This window comes from Rhipicephalus microplus, chromosome 2, assembly GCF_043290135.1.
Source record: "Rhipicephalus microplus isolate Deutch F79 chromosome 2, USDA_Rmic, whole genome shotgun sequence".
Classification (NCBI taxonomy): Eukaryota; Metazoa; Arthropoda; class Arachnida; order Ixodida; family Ixodidae; genus Rhipicephalus; species Rhipicephalus microplus.
The window spans coordinates 237,912,179-237,933,787 of record NC_134701.1 but is presented as its reverse complement, the minus strand read 5'-3'; the positions used below and the strand labels follow the sequence as shown (position 1 = coordinate 237,933,787).

Here is a 21,609-nt window from a genome sequence, read left to right as displayed (position 1 = left end):
TCGCTACTTCAATAGAACAAAAAATGTGAATTAACATACACTAAATAGCGTGGCTTAATCATAAAGTGAACTTAAGATGTCTCTATCACCCAATCATTTAACAACATACAGTGAATGAACTGTTCCTTGGGATAACCGAAGAATGTGTGGGTGTATAAGTGCACGATCACATTACAGGTAAAACCTGATCTAACGAAACTCGATTTTACGAGTTTTCTAATCTAACGAAGGAATTTCCGTTCCCAGATAAGTATTCATACGGTTGGATGGTATCATCAACTGGAATTTGCGAAGCTTTCGTGGCACTGAACTTGACTTAACGAAGTTTTTTGAAAGATAAATGAGCAAAAATGCAATGACCTCTTTCATTTCTTTTTACGCTCGCAGACGGCTCATCATACAAGTCGTACTTACGCTGTGATGCTAATCATGTTAGAACTTGTTCTAAAAAAGTATTTAATGATATAGAGAACTTCATACTCTTCAATACACTCTAGTCGCGATGCTACTTTTTATTTTGACGAGGATGCGCACCTCAGTCAGCAGGGCATTTACATATCGAATGGCACTGAACGGTACTGGTTTTTCGTCCCTGCAAATACTCCCACAGGAACATGATGGTTTCTTTCGTTAGTTAATGGCTCATGCGATATATGACACTGTTTATGTCGATTGATTTTCTTGCTCTGATTGCTCGCACATTAACTACAATCCTAAAAAAATATATGTCCTCCTAGTGCCAATTGACACTTCCCTTGTCAACTTACGGTTGTGACAGGAGCATTGAATTTTGAGCGCGTTCAGTTTTACCACACACACACTGTAACACATTAGAGCTGGCACAAGCAAAACATGTCTATAGCCTTGTTTCTTGCTGCCGTCATTCTCTGGAAATGGTCACACAGGAACAGTGTCAAGTGCGCGTTGTTTTGATTCGGTATCCGACATTGGCTCATCTCGCGACAGCATCGAGAGATGGGCATATGGGGGGGGGGGCGGAACTTTATTTTCTTTTTCGTAGTCCGAAACTATAATGTCATGTATCACAAGGACCATATTCCTAATACGACGGTAACGGCAAACAAGCTACAAAGTCACATCATGGAGTGGTCTTTCCATAGGGTTCCGAGCTACTGCAACATCAAACGAAATGAAATGGCAGATGAGTTGTCAATAGCAGAACATCGTCATTTGTAAAGCCGTCTTACGCTCACATCGCAATGCCACTTACGTCGCATGTTACGAGGACTAAAACGTGTATACTATTTGTCCAACAGGTTCGCCGACACTACCAAAAATGAATATTATGCGTTGTAGGTCTTAACCTTGAGCCTCAGCTCTCACGACGCGTCGACGCTTTCATTAATCGCCTCTGATCTGCTTACAAAAAAAAACACTCTTTATTCCGAATATAGCGTGCGCCATCGTCAACATGCTCACATGTTCACGAAGGCGAGAACGCGTATCATCGACTGTCCTAAGCACAGCACACGTATACAGTCAGTGACGCGAACAAAAAAAAAACTCTACTTCCCGGATTCCGAATTCCATTTTTTTTTGTGGAAAGAGGTAGGGAACTACTTCCTCCAATTTTTCATTTTTATTTCAGTTGTAATCGATGATGTAACTATAAGGTTGTGATAAATTACATGGTTTCCCCGTTTAATAGAGCACGGTGGTAGGCCTAGATATTTGTTCTGGTCAGGTTTGAATACACATGTTGCCATCTAGCATTTTAGGTTATCTCTTCCCAACAACTGTCTCTCCTTACTGAAGCCCGTATTTTATTGTACTCTTACCTAAGAAATCGGAAGGAACAGCGTGACTCAGACAAGGAACGAAACACACACCACACACGAGCACTGACTCTAGACTTACGTGTTTAAACGGCAGCGCAATTTGCGCATGCAAAGGCTCGATTGGTGAAAAAAAATATTGAGAGGAAAAAGTCTTACCTAAGCCAGTAACAACCCTGGTTCTATAAATCTCTCCGGTGTCTTCTTTTTTTACGTCGGTACTGTAAGTTTCATCTTTTGCATTAGTGACTAGGCGTCCGTGTTTATGACCAACGAAAGGAAGCCCGCCGCCGATAATTGGCTGATCTGATCATAAAAAGTAATGCGCATTTAGTGTGGTCACAACTTTGTCAACGCAGACTCTAGGCGAAGTGAAGAAATAGCTCTTTTAGAAGTCTTAGAGTGCACAGACTCATACGGAAACATCGAGGCAAGTGTTCTTTGCCCATGTATATGCTGATGTGTACACACCCACATCCGCTTGCGTCTTGCAACAAGGGGATGCCTTCTATGGGTGTTGATGGGTGGATGTTCCGGTCTCACCTACCGCGTTCCAGGACTATCTTTACTGTGCAGTGACCACACTTGGCGTTCTTCTTTTGTCACAGCGCGAAGAGTCATATGTGGATTGGAGGATTTCTTCCCGCTTTCGTGTATTCATTTATTATGGCTGTGGCGCAACCAACTTAGACGATACGAGAAGATACTCGCGCAGGACAGGCGCTAAATTTGATTTAAACTGATTCTGTAATAGCAGAAATGACATGCTTGAAACTAACGTAGAAAGCCACCACGGTTATCGCCCAGTCTGGTCGCACAAGCAACTAATATGTAATCTAATAACTGAATAGAAGAAAATAAGGCGCAACCACAGGGTGCTGTGCCATTTTGAAATCATTCTTGATACATCCCGCTCTTGCCTACCGGTTTTACAACAACTGCACTTCGTTTTGTATTACTGGCACAAAAGCCTGGCCGATACATGAATTTTTACGTTTCTTGATTTGATATGTTTCCACAATCTCACGTTCTCTTTGGTTTTTATGATGCAAAATTAGTGAACCTTCTGCAAAAACCGGTGTACAGGCGCAGCTTATGCAGTGCTAAAGTGGTTCTTGAGTGAGTTGGTTATGTGAATAATGCAGTGCATTGACAAATTGGAATAAAGTGGGCCTTTCAGTAAGCTGTGACACTCTGGTAATCTTATCTTGAGGCGCCTCCCATTTTTGCCTATGTATGCCTCCCAACTGGTGTGCAAACGCTATACCACCCCACACTCACAAGGTGTAAGTTTCATTTTGTGCGTCCAAATACATACGGCACACTTAACTAAACTGTCGCGGCCTTTTCTTGAACTCCCGAGCAAAAAGTTCCTACTTTTCGACGCGACGTGAAAGCCACGTCAACCGTGTAACTGCAGGTAACGTTTTTCAGGTAGTGAGACAGAGCAGGAACATAGGGCATGGCTGCCACTGACTTCGTGTTGACCTTGTTAATACCTTCCCCGCAATTTCGTGGCTCTGGACTTCCTGAATCTCTTTCGCGTGACACCAAGTTACTGAAATGGGATAGCCAACTTGTCTCATTCTTTTTATTAATTGCATCGCATTTACTTGCAAACAGTAAATTCAGCATTTGGACAGACATGACCGCAAACATGAAGTGGCTATGCCTCTTTTCACCAGGTTGGATTGGCTTGACATGAGGTCCAGAATACAGGTTTCTTTGACTTAGAGATATTGCCAGCACACCAGTCGAGCCTGAGACCTAAGTACTGCAGCTCATTGGTTTCGACCACATAATCCAACCTCATGTCAAGCTCTTTATAAACATTTAAGGTGTCTACCATATTACTGTTGACATTTTCATTCTTTACAAAAGACAAGAAAATCATCGGTATTTCAATTTTTTTGAACGATCCCACCAGATTTCTGTCAACAGCTCCGTCTTCTCTATATTCGCTAAAAATAATGTTGCTGAGAAAGGGTGCCACTCTCAGCCCTAAGTGGACGTCGGACCATTGAAAAAATACAGTGTCGTTCCACCCGATTGAATGCATATAACATATATGTGAACTAAAGTTCCATGATGCTCTGAAAAAATTCCACTCCTAGAGCTAAATGACTATTCGTCATTATTTTCACAAATACATTCATACGCTGAGTTCAACAACTTTTCCTGGAGCATGGAATGAACTAGCTAATCTACATCAATGCTGAACGCTTCACACCCACGTAGATTGTCTTCTCTTAGAAAATCTACAAGGCCCGAGGAGCTCTTTAACAGCTGTAGGTCTTCTGTGTCCAAGGAATTCGAATGCAGCAATTTTTCATTGTAAAAACCATAGGGCCCGCGATGTACTGGAAGCATACCAGATCAAGGAACGTAAAAAACTATGTATCATCAAGGCTTCAGAGGCACTAATAGAAAATGAAGTACAGTTGTTGCAAAAATAGTTGGCAAAAGCGAGATGCATCAAGATGGACTGCAACACGACACCTAACTATATAATTGGCGCATGTTCTTCTCCTATAATCATCTACAAGGTTACTGGGTGAAAGAAAAAGAAAGAGAACATAACCAGCGAAACAAGACGTACTGCGCATAATGTGTTTTTCCTTCATGGGGAGCAGCGTACTAATGAAACCAGGATGAGAAGAACGACCAAATACGTGCTAACTAAACACAGAAAGTTGAAAGTTATCCCTCGTCATTCTGTTGTCTTTCGTGTCCTGTTCACTTTATCTTTATGGTCACAATAACGGCTTCTCACCAACTAATTTAACAATGCATATTTATATCTCTTTGGTTTCACTTGTAGCGGCTCTGGTACGTGTAATTTTTGAACACTTGGAAAGTGAATCATGACGTCTTAAGGGACTAGTATGTTCATTCTATGCAGGGAAAAATGCGCTCAATCTGTTCCTCATTTGTAGTGTCCTTTTCTATCTTAGCGCAGTTTTTCTCGCATTGAAAGGTAAAACAGTCCCACACAACAGGGCAGTACAGTTACTGTTCCCGGATGCTTGTCTGAGTGGTATGCCGTGTTCGTGTTGCACTACTGATGCGCATATTCGCGTTGTGTTCGTGACCACAGAAAATGTGAGCCTGGCAGAAATAAAAGCCTACTGACGCTTTGACCAACAGGCAACTCAGCCCGTCACTCTGCGTACGTGTAATTTCCGACGGGAGAGCTGTGGTTTGCGAGGCACATGACTGAATGTCAACTTGTTTTCCCCTTCCGTTACTAACACGCATGCAACTTTGGCGTGCCTCTGAACTGACGCCACGTTTCGTGAATCCTGCTACAGCACTCTCACCGCTTTCTATATGCGACATGTAGGGGGAAACGATGGCCCGCTGCTTCTGCGAGAAAGTTGACAGGGATGAAAGGAGGTGTCTTGCAGACTTTCTCGTCCACACTTGAAGCATTCCTTGCAAGTACGTGTCGCTATGACAGAGAGATGAATGAGAAAGGCAGGGAGGTTAAAAAAGCTTGGCTCGGCTGGCTACGCTACACGTGGGGTGGGAGAAAGAGAAATGACTATAGATAAGCTAGAGAAGCATGAACAGGAGGGAAAAAATAACAGTTAAATCAGACCACACAACATGAACTCGCACTGGTTGTTCACAGGTGTACGTGCTCAAAGTCTGGTCGACCTTGGAGCTCGGTACTACTCCCGTAGTCTTGTGCATGTACTAAACTGAGGGTCAAACTACCAGGATCTTCTATGATCACGTTCTTGCATCAAGAGGATCGAGTTGGACTCCTATAATGCCGAAGTTGAGTCTGGTAGGATGGGCAGTGACATAGAATGTGGTCAACCAGATACTCCTAGTCCAGTTCTGCGTTTTAGACGTCCGTCTTCTGTGCGATGTCAGTGTTCGTTAAAGAACCCCAGGTGGCCGAAATTCCAGGAGCCCTCTACAACGGCGTCTCCAATAAAAATATCGTGGTTTTGGGACGCGAAACTCCACATATTATTATTAATATTATTATTATTATTATTATTATTATTATTATTATTATTATTATTATTATTATTATTATTATTATTATTTCCGCATTTATTTGGCCTGAGATTGTGCTTGCTTCTGAAGACTCTTACCTGCAAGGTGGGGCTAGTTAAGGCTTGCCAGTCATATTCGCTATATTAAAATGGTGTTGCAGTGAGAGTAATGAGACTGCGATTGAAGCTAGAATGAGCAGGAGTGGTTGCCTAAATATTGTGACTCGGACTGAAAAATCACACTTGGTACTTTTCCAGGTCAACCGAGAATGCTGTTACAGAGCTATACGGCCAAGATTATACCGCGCAGCACAACACCATGTGCCCGGCACTGGAGGTTTCAAGAACCAAAGAGTGCGTTTGAACCACTTTCGTTAGAAAATATGTTAAACTATACATAAGCGTGCTGTTTTGGATATAATTTCAACACATCGGATAGTAAATTTCTTTCAAATATAAAATTCGTAATATATTTGGCAAAACGAAGGGTCTTATAAAGTTGGACTGTCAAACTCGGACATAATTGTGATATCCATGCTCTAGGAAATACATCGCATCCATTAACCTATTATTGAGCACACTGTATACCTTACGCCTTTCGTGAGGTACACTCTCTTTCATGCAATAAAAAAAAAGTTATAACGATAACCGTCTTTCCCATTAAGCAAGTGCGCTAACGAGTGATAAAATTCATTGCTTCTCTGCGTAAATTTGAAACTCGCAAATAAATATTGCTGACTATTTTACCGAGTTTTCAATAACAACGACAAGATAGACAGTCAGCTGTTTCATTAACATAGCCATAATCTAAAATAACCGCTGCTTTCTTCAAATGTAGCAATGAAGGCCACACAGTGGGTGAACAGAAGAAACGTGGCGTACGAGTCGTAGGCTTCACGCGCAGTATTGACGACCCGCCGTAGCTGTTGCAACATTACCATGGATAAAGACAGTGATAAAACAACGAAACGGGGCACGTCACAAGTCCCTTGGGAAGGCGTTGCCAAATATCCTGGCACAGCTCGGTATGCTGTCCTAATTGGTCGAGCTGTATAAGCACCGCGCGGCCCGAGCAACGACATGCACCGATAAAAGTGGAGAGCAAATGCCAGTTCGTTGGAAGGATGTGCACGTGTGCCGTACGAGACGCGGGCTCGTCCGGCCCCGTGGAACAGCCTCGATAAGGATGACGGCGATGTTTTTTTTTTTCGTCTTACTCCCGCTACAGTGACGTTGACGCAAGGGTTGTTTTGAGCGACCGACAGTTCAAGCGCACCAAGCCATATCAGCGTCCCAACCGCAGCAAAGAAAATGAGCAGTTTCCGCCAAGACTGCTCCACGCGATGCGATAGCCGACCAAGGCTTCATCTCATTTGCCTTTCGCACGATGGTGTTGTCAAGGTCTGCGCCACCGTACAGAGGGAACACGATGAGGGTACGGTGTCGTTCAAGGTTCTTCCAACAAGAACGCGGAGATTGAAACTGAAGTTAATGATGGAACCCGAACAACACGTGCCGTGTTACATGCTGACCTTTTGGCATGTATTTGTTAGTAATAATAATAATAATAATAATAATAATAATAATAATAATAATAATACATTTATATGTGTTTTTACTCTCTGAAGCCACGACATGATTATTCGGGGTCATCGCGCCCACGAGCGCCATTGAGCACGAGGAAGTTCGAGTGGAAAGTCGTTCCCCAACCCCAGCGTGTCCTTATCTCCTTAGGAGCCCCCCTTGCTATAGCTATCAGTCAAGGCATCAAGTGACCGTAGTTGGACATATTGGTGAAGTTGCGCGCGGATTGTGAGTTGACTGGTATCTGCTTGCCGGGACGTAGAGTTGCGAGCTCCTTATACTCTGACATACGGTACACTTATCTTTGCTTATCTCGCTATTCTCCCGTTCTTAACGTTTTAGCGATCCTCATTTTTCTTTTATCTTTTTTTGCGGCGGGACAGTTTAAGCGACCACCGAGAGAGAGGAGAGTCGAAGTTTATGCTACGATGACAACACAGTTTGACGAAACACCAAACGTCGATCAATATTGAGCTGTCAAATCTGTGTTATATACGCTTACGCTTCTGCATGGAAATTTTGTTGAACCACAGAACAAGGCTTCCGTGGCGAGTAATTCAGTACCTTCACGAATTAATGACCACGTAAGCTCGAGTAAATGAAATCTAACGAAAATTATTTAGCATGTCGCCAGAACAGACGCTTCTTGGAATTCACCCGGCTCGTGGGGAGTCGAGTGTTCTCTGAGGAGCGAAATCTAATAAGCACGCGTCTAGACGCCACCAACGCGTTGACTTGAGCGACGGCTGCCTCGCGAGCTTATTTCCACGGCGACCGCCGCTGACGAGCAGCAAGCAAGGCAGCTGTTGCTTACCGCCGTCCCGCCCCCCTCCTGGAACGACCGCCGAGCTGTAAACGGCAGCGATTTTTGCCTCTAGCGCCAACCCCCCGCACGTGCGCTCGCTTGTACGGGCCGCAGCTGGAGACGTTGCTACAATCAGGCTCTATTCCAGGAAGGCAAGACACCTCTCGTCTCTTGGTCAGCGGCTGTGGCCATCACAGAAGGTAGACGAGCGAGCGCATTGTTTCGAGGGCCACGAAAGAAGTCTTAAAACGCTCACGGAATTTCGCGCGTCGGAGGAAAGCTGCGCGGCCTATAAAAGAGGCTGTTAAATTTTAAAAAGTGTTACCGTCGTCTCTCCAGTGCCGCGGTTTTAATCGCCGTTCTCCATCGTCCGCGCCAAACTTTGTTTTTGTGACTGCAGTGGACGACAAGTGAAGTACCGTGTTGTGTCTAAAGATTCTTCAGAGGTTGAACATCTGATCTCTCTTCTGCGCAGGAACTACCTCCGCAAAACCATGAAAATGTGTCGGGGGCAACTTTGATTGTGAGTGTCTTGGTGTTTCAGTCTGCTAATGATGGACGGTTGTGGTTTGTGCCCTGCATTGATAAGAGGTGTGTCGTGTGCCAGCGAGCGGCGAGAAATGCTGAATGATGTCAAATTTATATGCAACGACGTTTCTGTCCAAAGAAGAATACTGTGGCAGGGTGATGGCGATGTGGTGACCAACGTAGAAGACAATGGTGAACACGCAAGTGTGACATGCATATTTGAGGTTGATTTCACAGTTGTTATTGTTAAGGGCTATGTTCTCCTGTTGACTCTTCGTACGTCTAAAAAAGTGGTTGGAAAGCAATTCGAAACAATTTAACCATATAAAGTTTCTGGCAGCCTGGGGATGGGAAAACAATTCGAACCTTCGTACGTCTAAAAAAGCGGTGGGAAAACAATTCGAAACAGTTTGACCATACAAAGTTTCTGACAGCCTGGTGATGAAAATAGGGTCATGAACGTTTAGAATACATGCATTTATCAGAATGTATCTATCTACACGGAACCAATAATTACAGAATTATATCATGTTATAACCTTCGCTTATGTGGTTGCACTTGGACTATTATCCTCTAAAAGAAACAATTTAGTGAATGCGCACCTCCCAGAAAGAAGTGGCGATGTAAAACTCGCTCACAAACTCCAAGTTGCTGTACGACAAATAGGTCGTTGTCAATACCGACGACCTCTCTGTCTTACAGGAACGATCATATCAGGCGCCAGCACCATTATCATAGCTAGAAGGGGATGGAGTGGAAGGTTCTTGAATCCTGTTCTCCCCGAAATTTTTTATTTTGTTTTAATGTTGACAGTTTACATATACGCAAACATACAAACACACTATACGGACGTACCTAAAAATGGTCGAACCCTCCCCACCTTCCAAAAAATAAAAAGCTGACAAACAAAACAAGCCCTTAAATGCGCACTTCTTTCCATCACCATCATCACCATCATCAGACTGGCTTCGCCCAGTGCAGGGTAAAGGCCTCTTGAATGTTCCGCCAATCGACCCAGTCAGATGTACTTTACCTACTTTTGTGAAATTATTAGCTCACGTTGATTTGATATGTGGGGTTTAACGTCCCAAAAACACCATAAGATTATGAAAAACGCTGTAGTGGAGGGCTCCGGGAATTTCGACCATCTGGGGTTCTTTAACGTGCACCCAAATCTGAGCACATGGGCCTACAACATTTCGGCCTCCATCGGAAATGCAGCCGCCGCAGCCGGGATTCGAGCCCGCGACCTGCGGGTCAGCAGCCGAGTACCTTAGCCACTAGACCACCGCGGCGGGGCTATTAGAGCACGTTAAAACAGCCTGGCCGACAAAGAGTAATTGTATCCTTTTATGTCACTAACTCGCGTGGCAATGATATAGACAAAAGAAGAAACAAACAATATAAACTGGCACAGATCCATTAAACTTGCCCTATTAACAAGTATACCCCAATCCTCGAAACTACGCTTTGTGCTAAACGCTATCTTGAATTTATTAAAAACCGTGCTTCCTGTACGCGAAATTTCTCTAACGTTTCAATAACGATTTAAAATGACTTTCTTTTTTTACAGGATTGAGACCCCTTGGCTGAACTATGAAGATAGGAACGTTCGTGTTTCTTTTCTGGACGTGTGTGATGCATATGTGCAGTGCGAACGATGCGACGGGCTCGACAAACTTGGCACTGGGCCTCTTCCAACAGCTTTCGACTGACACCTCCGACAACGTCCTTTTCTCTCCCTTCGGTGTATCTGTGTTGCTGGCAATCCTTTCAGCCGCCACCAAAGGCGACACCAGTAAAGAAATTGTTAGTGCGTTCGGCTCAGATACAGCCATAGCCGCAGTGAAACAAGACATTGAGAGTGCGTTCAAAGAAATGGCCACAGGTGCGCCGAGTGCCGGTCGAAAATCACCGATATTGCTGGGGAATCTGCTCGCAGTGAAGAAAGGTTTAAAGCCGAAACTTCTACCCCAGTTTCTGAACTTTCTTAAGGACGGTGGTCCATTTTCGACCCTAGTAGATGAGCTGGACGAAAACTTGGCCAGTAGGTCAAACAAATGGGTCAGCAATCAGACGAAAGGTCAAATAACCAAAATTCTCGACGAAGACCATACTGAGGACGATGCAAAAATGCTTCTGCTGAACGCCATACACTTCAAAGGCAAGTGGAAAGAGAAGTTTGAGAAACAGCTCGCTTTCAAAGGCACCTTCAAGAACTACGATGGCACCGACACGCCGACGACGTTTATGTTCAAGAGAAGGCACTTCGAGTACGCGCTCGATGCCACTTTGAAGACACACGTCATCTCGCTACCTTACAAGGACGTCAAAGCGAGGTTCGTCCTCTTGCTTCCACTGAACCGTGCGGGAGCGAAGGCGCTGGCCGGACTCTTGACCGCGTCCGAATGGAAGCGCCTCCTGGGAACACTGAGGAACACGAGCGTGGCCCTCTCGATGCCGAAATTTGAGCTTTCCAAGAAGTACAACCTCATGAAGCCGTTGGAGTACCTCGGCATCAAAAAGATATTCACCGACAAGGCCGATCTCTCGGGCATGATTGGCACGGGTGACATGTTCGTATCCGCGATCGAACAGGTTTCGAAACTGAGGCTGGACGAAGAAGGCAGCGAGGCTGACAGCGCGACGTTGTTGAGGATCTCGGGAAAGGCGGCCGAAGAAGGAGAGTCGGTCGTAGCCGATCACCCGTTCATATTTGCGGTGACGGCCGGGCGACGGGGCGACATCCTCTTCATGGGTCAAGTCAACAAACTACCCGCGACGTGACGCTTACTCGTGAGTGAGAGTGGCCTTCATCGCACCGTAATGATCAGATTCGATTAAAGTGTTCACGGTGTCCCGTCCCAGTGCGGTGCTTGTCAAAAAATCCGAGAGACGCAAGTCCTTACCGAAGGCGAAAGGTCGTGAGAAGGGAAGTACACCTGGTTTCGTTTTACGCTTAGTCTCGTGCCGTTACCTCTTGATAAACGAACAATGAAAGTGAAGGTAATACCAGGCTCCCTCAACGCGTACTTTCCGAAAATGCGGAAAGACTCTGTCTGTACTTCAAACAGCATGTACGCGAAGTGTTCTAATGAGTCTAGCGCTAATCTGTCAAAAATAAAAAAAGAAAAAAAGTAAATCCACCACCATCATGGCATTGTCTCAGCTATCTTCGCCACCTCATGTGCCGGAAGGGCAGGTAATGCATCGCTTATTCGTAACGAAATGCCACCGCCAACGGTTTCTTCTATAAATTCTGTTTTATGCGACATTCAAAATGGTAGCAGAACCTGAAAGTTCGGCACAAAAATAAATTGTTAAGGAAAAGAGAAGTGAAAGTGTATAATACTTGAACGTTTATTACCCACACACGTTTATGCACGGTGCGCTTTGTTCGTAACACTCATTCTTATCTGGAAGTATGCGCCTGTGTGACATGAAAGTCCGTTTTCTTTTCGAAATCGCCGCGCCCAGTTCCAAACCTCCCCATTGCCTTATGTATTGATAAAAAATGGCTTGAGAATGGAGTGTTATATAGGGTCAACACTGAAATATGCTTACTTTTCAAATAAAAGAGTTATTTTTAAAAGTGCCTTGTTCTTAGCCTAGGCTTGCTGCGGAAAATATTCTCACGACACGAAAGATAGATGCACAGCCCTAGTTGGGTTGGATGATAGCTTCTCGAATACGGCATTTCCGTTGTTACAGCGCGATGGAAACGCTGCTGTTTATAGGATTACGCTAACCGCTATGTGAGAATTCTCACACCTAGGTTTTCACACATGTGTGTCTTTTCTCACCTACTGAACAGCTCGTCGAACAAAGTGTATTGCTTGTTCATAGACGTAAACAAAGGCTCGCACACACAGATTTTGATGCTTCAAGATCTGACTAATTTCGTTTACGTCGTTCTGTACATTTAATATTGAATATGTAAGTTAACTGTAGGCGAGTAGCTAGTGACACCTCTCGCACAGCAGGTAAAAATTTGAGATCGATATTATTCTACCTCACCTACATACGTGCTCGCGAGAGGGCGCCAGGTACCGTAGGAGCAAAGCAGCGGCAGTTTTTTGGCGCCAACAAGTGGCTTCTGTGAACGATTTAAAACGCATCGAAAAGCTTAACGTTATGTTCATAATGATTAGCATTGTGAAACGTGGTACGCGTTATTTAAGCGAGAGCGGCGAGCGGATTCGAGTGTGTTGATTGAGACAAAAAGGAAGAGCTTGGAATATGAGAGATGCCCCGTTATTCTGGCGTACTGTGGGAAGCATATGGTAACAACCGCATATGGCACATTAGCAATAGCAAGCTTTTTTCTGATTACCAAATAACAGTGACGTAGAGCTGTTAAGGTGCTATTCATCTCACGAAGCATTATTGTGAGCTCAAACGTCGTTTTACTATAATTAGGAATAATACGTCGAGCTACTGGCCTCGTAGACATGCCCATGGTTCCGCATTAGTCGTGACAAGAGGTGGCTTAGTCGTGAGAGTAGCATTCAGGGCGCGTGCCCCCCCCCCCCCCCCCCCCCATTCCCAGAAATTTTTTCGCCATGCATACATAGCGCAAAATGACCACTTGCTTGCCCGGCCCACACTTAATAAAAGGAAGTGCCGCCCCGCCCCCTTTTTCCCGACTCTTCGCTGGCCAGTCCGAATGACAGCGTGCTCCACGATGTATGAAAGAATGAAAATGAAGTGACGACATGCTTCACCGAAGGGCCTGCCTTTGGCTTCGCGGCTGTAACAAATGGGAAGTATAAGTGGTTATTGGGATCTTCGGCAGTTATTATCATTAAAAATCAGCATGAAATAACCGTGCCTCTAGCGTTCGCTTTCCGGCTGTAAAAATGGGAAGTAAGCGGTTCTTGGAATACACCATGAGGGGCTACGGCAGCCATTATTATAAAAATGTCAGCATGGCATGGCCATGCTGTTTAAACAACGCGGGACAGTTCTGACAGCTAAAGTGTATGGGTCAGACTTTGCGCTCTCACTTGAGATTAGCGGGGTTGGCTGCCCGACCCCCTGCCCACTTACCCCCCCCCCCCCCCCCCCCAGCGCACGCATACGACTTGGCTTATGACAAACTTTAGAACGGTTTCAACGGAAGAAATGAGGAACGAGCCAAATATTGCGAACGCACAAGTGCGAAATCTGACAGAAATAACAGTGGTCTGCGGTGAAAACGTCTTCGTTTTGTTCAAGAAGATGTGGTACTGTGCCAAGCTACGCTTTTTGTGAGGTTTGGTTTGGTTTGGAAAAACTTTATTGACAAGTCCGAAGGCGTGCGCCCTAGCACACGGCGGGCCGCTCCCACGATGGGACAGTAAGGCCGAGCCCTAGCGCCGCATCGTGGGCCCTCTGGACAGCCCAAAGTTGCGATGTTATGTCTGGACTCCGGAGAGCGGAGTCCCACTTTCTGGACGATGCTGTATCGGTGCCACGTACCGAAGGGCACTCCCAGAGCATGTGGTGTAAGGTGGCTAAACCGCCACATTTTGTACACGAGTTGGTTAAATAAACATCAGGATAAAGCTTGTGAAGAAAGGCAGGGTTAGGGTACGTTTCTGTTTGAAGTAATCGCAATGTAAGCGCCTGCGCTCTATTTAGCTTCGCATGTGGAGGTGGAAAGATTCTCCTATCCATAGCGAAATGTTGGGTTATTTCATTATATGTAGTTGGCGGATCCCTGTTTACGAAATCTCCAGTTCGACCCAAAGGTCCTCCATGGCCGCGGACAGCTAACCCTCGCGCCCTGGAGTGGGCCAACTCATTGAGATTTATGATCCCTCCGTCCATGTTTCCCATATGAGCTGGGAACCATGTAATGGTATGGGTTGTAAGCAACTTATCACCGAGTATATTTTTGGCCTCTTTGCACACAGCTCCAACACTGAAGGCACGAATGGCAGCTCTAGAATCGCTAAATATGTGTTCATTACGCTGATCTAAAAGAGCCAAGGCGATGGCAACCTGCTCAGCTGCATTGGCAGTTCTGGCGCATACCGACGCCGCATTAATTGTAATGCCTTTGTGGTTGATTGCCACTACCGTGAATCGGTCTCTCTGGCCATCATATTGCGCCGCGTCCACGAAACAGGCCCCCCCGTCAAGATCCGCAACTTGGCGAAGAAGGGCCCGAGCGCGCGCTCTCCTCCTTCCAACATTACGTTGGGGATGCATGTTCCGCGGGGCAGGCGAGACAATGATGTTTTCCTTCTGATCCCTCGTCAACCCTTGGTACAGAGCCTCAATCTGAGCTGGTGGAATACCCATTTCTGCGAGAATCATCCTCCCCGCTTTTGAGCCAGACAGCCTAATTACCTGTGTTCTTTCTTGTGCTTCCGCAATTTCCTCCAATGTATTATGAATTCCCAACTGCAGGAGACGATTGGTGTGGGTGTAGTTGGGGAGCCCAAGGGCATTCTTTACAGCTCTCCTGATCATTGCATTAAGCTTGTCCCTTTCCATTCTCTTCCAGACATGCATTGCCGCCACATATGCAAAATGACACAGCAGAAAAGCATGTATAAGCCTGACCAAGTTGTCCTCTGATAGTCCTGTCCTTCGGTTAGCCACCCGTCTTATGAGCCTAATAACACTGTCTGTCTTTTTTTCCAACCTTTTAATCGTGATGGTGTTGGTGCCCGTTGCTTCTAGCGTCATACCTAAGATCCGAATGGAAGCGACTTTGGGGATTGATCGTCCACTTTTGGTACGTAAGTGGATGTCATTTTCTAGGGGCGGCACCCAGCCTCGCGGTCGACGGCCCCTCCTGACCGGTTTATAGAGGAGAAGCTCAGACTTTTCCGGAGAGCAAGAAAGGCCTGTGTCTTCCAGAAAACTCTCGGTAGTGTCGATGGCCTCTTGCAGGGCCGCCTCTACAGTGCCATCACTTCCTCCTCTACACCAAATGGTGATATCATCGGCATAAATTGTATGACCAACATCTGAAATTCCAGAAAGCTGCCTCGAGAGACCAGCCATGACGATGTTAAAAAGTAAGGGTGATAGAACAGATCCCTGCGGGGTGCCCCTATTTCCCAGCGCTTGCACATCCGATTCTAGATCTCCAACTTTAAGTATGGCTTTTCGACCACACAGGAAGGATCTGACAAACGCATGAAATGAGGAACCTAGGTTGAGACTTGAGATCGCATCTAAAATAGAATCATGGCGGACATTATCAAACGCTTTTTTTATATCCAAGCCTAGGATCGCCCTGGTGTCTCTGGTATGATTATCTAAAATTTGACACTTAATGATTTTCATAGCATCCTGCGTACAGAGGCCTGGCCTAAAGCCAATAAGGTAGTGAGGGAAGAGATCATTGTGCTCTATGTAGTCCGCGATTCGGTTCTGGACAACGTGTTCCACCACCTTTCCCACGCATGACGTGAGAGAGATGGGGCGCAGATTGTCCAAACTTGGTGCTTTACCGGGCTTGGGAATGAGGATCACCTTGGCCAACTTCCATTGTTCCGGGATGTCACCTCCCTTCCAAATCCTATTAATCTCATCAGTAAGAAATTCAACAGAGTCATCTTCCAAATTCCGAAGCGCTTTGTTGGTGACCTTATCTGGACCCGGTGCCGATCGGCCATTAAGTTCGTGCAGGGCACGTCGCACATCGCTGATGGTGAAGGGTTCATCCAAATGGGCACAAGGTGTTCCCATATACCCTGGATAGGCTTGCATGGAATCAACTGCTAGCGGTAGATACTTCTCAGCAAGCTGCCCCAATAGCTCCGCGCCCGAGGAGGATTTTTGAGCAAGATGAAGTATTCTAGCAAGGACCCCCCTCTGATTAGATTTAGTGCCCGACTCGTCAAGCAAGTGTTTTAAAAGATTCCATTTACCTCTGGTTCGCATTTGTCCATCGACTGAATTACAAATTTCATCCCACTGCTGCCTCGACAAGTTTTTGCAATGTTCTTCAATTTGTGTATTTAACTCTGCTATCTTTTTCCGAAGCCTACGATTAAGTCTCTGACCCTTCCATCTGGCCAATAGCGACTGCTTTGCCTCCAGTAAATGCGCAAGCCGACTGTCCATTTTGTTTGTCCGTACCTCTGTCTCAATGGTTCTGGTAACCGCTCTAACGTCCTGCAGCAGCATCTCTGTCCATTGCCCCAGAGAGTCCGGGATTTCCCCCTGTTCCGCTCGAGCGCTGCGTGACTCCCGAAATTTATCCCAATCCACGTAAGTAAACTTTCTTTTAGATTTTGCCTCCATCTGTAATTTAGTAACTGTAATATAATGATCACTTCCTAAATCCGTCAGAAGATTTTCCCAACCTACCGAGCCAGCATTTTTCACGAAAGCTAGGTCCGGGGTGGAGTCCCTGGTGGTGGATGTGCCGCGCCTAGTAGGAAACATCGGGTCCGTAATTAACGAGAGATCCGCATCTCCCGTCTCCTGCCACAAGCTCCTGCCTTTAGCTGAATCATACGGGTAGTTCCACGCCCGGAAAGGCGAGTTAAAATCCCCCGCCACAACCAGAGGAGAGAGCCCAGCCATTCTGGTTGCCTTAGCTATGATCGTCCTAAAACGCTGCCTATGATCACTAGGGCTACTATATATGTTCAGTATAAAAATGCTGGAAAGGTTGGAAGAACTCGGAATGACCTCAACTAAGGAGAGCTCCGTTTTATTAGGTCTTACCCCTAGATCATGTGTCACAAAGGTGAACTTGTTGCTGACTAACGTGGCAATCCCTCTGCCTTCCCCTTTAACTGCATGTGCCTTGTACCCCGGGAGGGTTACACTATCAGACAGCGTCTCCTGCAGTAGGATCACTTGCGGCTTCTCGCTGTGAGAGCAGACAAATTGCTGCAGGGTGCCCCTTTTGCTAAGGATCCCCCTGCAGTTCCATTGCCATATACGAAATTCAGCGTGCGAGGCCATCTTGATCATTGGAGGTGCTCCCTGACCCTGCCGTCAGGTTCTGTACAGAAGCAACTGTACTATTCGAACTGGGGATACTCATGGGAATGGGCGCCGATAAAGGCGTTCCCTCTGGAAAGAAATCCGGGTGAATCCGAGCTGCTCCCCTGATATTGGGGCTCTGCACCATAAGGCCGGCGTTCTGTAATTGATTCTCCACACATTGAATTCTGGCATGTTGAATATCTATTTTCTGATCCATAACTGTGAGACGTTGATCGACCGCCGAGAAACGCTCATTAAGTTTGTGAATCTCAAGGCAAATTGAATTTAGAGTCTCCTTAATTTCAGATTTAGCTCTAGCCTGCACATTCTCGGCTGAAGTCGCAGCCTTACGCTTGGCTGGGTTACCCGAGGGGCCCGCTTCCACGACCATGGGAACCTCCATGGGTTGAGGAGAGGGAGAACCTACACACGGAGAAGCAGATGCCAGAGTAGCTTGAGATGTACTGACACGTCTAAGCTCAGCCATTTCGGCTCTCAGCGACTCAATAATGCTGCGCATTTCGGCATTCTCCTTCCTAAGCTGATTTAGCTCCGCTAGACCATGCTCTGGCGCAGTGCCTCCCGTTACCTTTTCACCTCCTCCGCTGCGCACCCGGTCAGCCCAGGAGCCACCCTGCATCTCCGGTTGGGGTGGGCTTTGGAAACGGACTGTGCCATGCGGGTCCCTGGACTGGCTCCTCGAGTGCGATGGGCCTCTGGATTGGGACCGACGACGATCTCTGGACCGGGACTTGGCTCGGCCTTTAGACGAAGTTCCCTTTCGCTGGCCTTGGGAGCGACTTCTGGACCGAGATCTGGATCTGGACCGACTGCTTGCCTGTTGCGATGAGTCACGGCTGTCCACCCCAGTTGCAGCAGAACGACTGTTTGAACTGGAGTTGCGGTGTGCAGGCTGGCTCACACCCTCGTCGGCGTTAGCAGGTACCGTTTGCTGACTACGACGCTCTGATTCCGCACGGCGCTCTCTTCGCCGCCTTCGCACAATAAATGGAAGCTGAAACCTTTGCTGGCAACTTTTATCCGTCGTGGCGTGTGGGCCGCCACAGAATCCACAGGTCGGGGAACATTGATGGTTCTCATCAGGGTTGTTGATTCCGCACCTCTTGCACACAGCTTCGTCCGGTGTCGGACAGACGTCCGCCCTGTGCCCGAGTCTGCCACAGGCATAGCAGCAGTCATGCTGCCGATGGTAAAGCGAGCATCTGACCAGCGCTGTGCCGAAATAAATGAAGTTGGGAACTTTGTAGCCATCGAAGACAATAACCACCGTCTCAGTGTTCTTAATACGTCTGACTCCCAGAGCCGTGGGGTTTCTTTCAGTAAGGATGCTCCTCTCCAGCTCCGTCTGGCTCTCCGATGCGTCAATCTTACGGATGACCCCCTTGCAGGTCTCATGCGGGGCAGCCTCGTAAGTGTTGATGTCATACTTCTTCATTCCCAATGTAAGGCAGCTCATCCTGAGGTAAGAGTCAGCGTTCGCACGGGACGCCGTGCTAATAACTATGATATTTTGCGTTGCATTCGGGCAGACAATGTCCTGACTGATGAGCGTGGGTACAATTCCAGCCGCCTCTGCGATTGCCCGGCCAAGTCTAGCTGAGCCCGCCTTCTCAACATCCAAGCCACCCCTTGGACGGACGATAATCTTCCAGTGCTCGCTAGGCAGTCGAGGCATTCTCGATGATTTGATAACTTGATTCTTCAAGTGTAGAGCTTTTCTTGTAGCACTGAAATTGCCCCTGGCATTCTCGCCGCATGCCGTGGCACGCTCTGTAGCACTGGCGTTCGTGCGCCTCGAGCTTTTCTTCACCGCGGCGGAACGCCAGCCGTGTTCCTCTCCAAACTCTTCCGGAGGGAGTTCATCACCGTCCATAATAACAGCAGCACCGTCCAGCATATTGGCTCAGCAGGTGGAACGAAGGGCGCGTCCAAGGAAGGGCGCGTCCTGCCCGGCAGACGCCAACTCGGCGTTTGGTAAGCACGCGAGGCGTGGTCGGTGGCGTAAAAGTCCGAAAAATGCTCAAAAATGAACCTACCGGTGAAAGTCCGCTACCGACGTGAACCTTGGCAGCTTATGAGTCGACTCGTAGCAAGATCTTGAGGCACAGCACACGAAAAACCACAAAAATCATTTGCTGAAGCGGGAGCCCAAAGACCCCGGCTTTTTGTGAGGTGTCTACTTTTTTTTTTTTCAAAATCGCTTAGCCGTTTCTTCTCTGCGTGTACCTCAAGAATGGCAAGTGATTCCGCGTGTATGCATTTACAGGAAAGTTCGCATGCTGGACTACTACACAGAGAAAACTCACAAATGTCGCTTGTATTTCTTAAAAGGACACCAAAAACTCAAACGATTTTTCGAGTATGAACAAAATATAATTCCTCAATCCCGAAAAACACAACTCGTACCGCGACGCGACGCTTGGTAAGCGAGAAAACGCGCGAAAATAAAACACAGCTGGAGACGTCACCTCGATATTCCCGCTCCAAGCAACGTGACGTGATACATTTTGAAGGCGTCTACTAGGTTCTGCGTAGCTTCCAATGCATAAAAATCAAGTACATTGTCATCTTTGGGTGCCATAGACCTGGCATGCAAATTTTCGGATAATTTAATCGAGTCAATGTCGCGAGAATACGAAAAATACATTTCGAAATGTGTTACGAATATTTACGCGAATATTTGTGGCGTGCAGTGGCTACGCCACTGCACGCTACAATTAACCTGTTGAATCGTTTAGTTTTTGTAGCTCTGTCGCTACACAACCGAGAGTTATTAGGCGAAAGCCTTAGATGTCTCATCAAACACAAAAAATGACCAGCGTCCCACGCGGGCATCTCACGTCGGCGTCATCGACACGGGGGATGCAAAAAGAGTCATCGCGTGATGACGTCAATACATGACGTCGTCATGACGTCGTAGGTCACCTAAAAGTTGTGACGTCAAATTCTATGACGAACTTGCATGGCCGATGGTGGGCCGATCTCGGAGTCAGTGCAAAAGCCATCACAGACGAACAAAAACTTTCAGTGTGTGCCAGAGCCGGACGAGTGCACAGACTGAAATGAAAAAGAAGATGGCCTTCACCTTCGATTCATCTTAGGTGAATGCTCAAAATATCATGTGACTTTTTATTGCTCTCGTTGGCACTACGAGCGTGTTATCACTATTTTTTTTTCACGATCCTTATAAGAATGGCATGGCGAATGCCACTACGACGTGGTGAGAACATGTTTTCAAATAAGCGCACTGGTCTACCGAAATGCGCATGAAACGCGAAGATAAAACAGCGAATAGAAGAAAAACAATATCCAAAGTAGCAGCGATTCTTAATGATTGATTGATTTGTGGGGTTTAACGTCCCAAAACCACCATATGATTATGAGAGACGCCGTAGTGGAGGGCTCCGGAAATTTTGACCACCTGGGGTTCTTTAGCAGCGATTCTTATCACCTTGAATTTAGACGCTTGGGAGGGCTTGTGTCTCTTGGAGCGCTAACTATCCATGCAAAGTTATTCTACGTAATAACGAAGTGTGAAAATGAGGTCCCGAAACCACCTGAGCGCACACATGCACTGGATGGTCTTTCAGGAACCGACGGTTTTGTCAGGTCAATAACTACAGCTAAGGAGAAGAGATCGACTGTTAAGAACAGACGGCTCACCATTTCACTTGGTTAGGCTAAAATGTTCACTTTAATATGCTAAAACCTCGGTGCGATTATGAAGCATGGCGCGTTGCATATAGGAGTCTCCGGATTAACCTCACAAGCGAGTGTTTCGCGGTCCGATAAACAAAAAATAAGCACACTAGCAGCTTTTTTATTTCATACTATAGTCACTAGCCATGGTAATGTAGTGGTTTTGGTGCTCGACTGTTGAACCTAAGGCCACAGGTTTAAATAACTACCGCTGTTCAAACCT

The 21,609-nt window shown here is 46.5% G+C and overlaps 1 protein-coding gene across 1 annotated transcript; it reads left to right on the top strand.

Moving 5' to 3' along the window:
- The first annotated feature begins 8,341 nt into the window (after positions 1–8,341).
- LOC142775819 (leukocyte elastase inhibitor-like) lies at positions 8,342–11,583 on the top strand. Its single transcript, XM_075877976.1, has 2 exons — positions 8,342–8,718; positions 10,297–11,583. Exon 2 carries the CDS (start codon positions 10,320–10,322, stop codon positions 11,508–11,510), a length of 1,191 nt encoding a protein of 396 aa, XP_075734091.1. The 5' UTR covers positions 8,342–8,718; positions 10,297–10,319; the 3' UTR covers positions 11,511–11,583.
- The last annotated feature ends 10,026 nt before the right edge of the window (positions 11,584–21,609 follow it).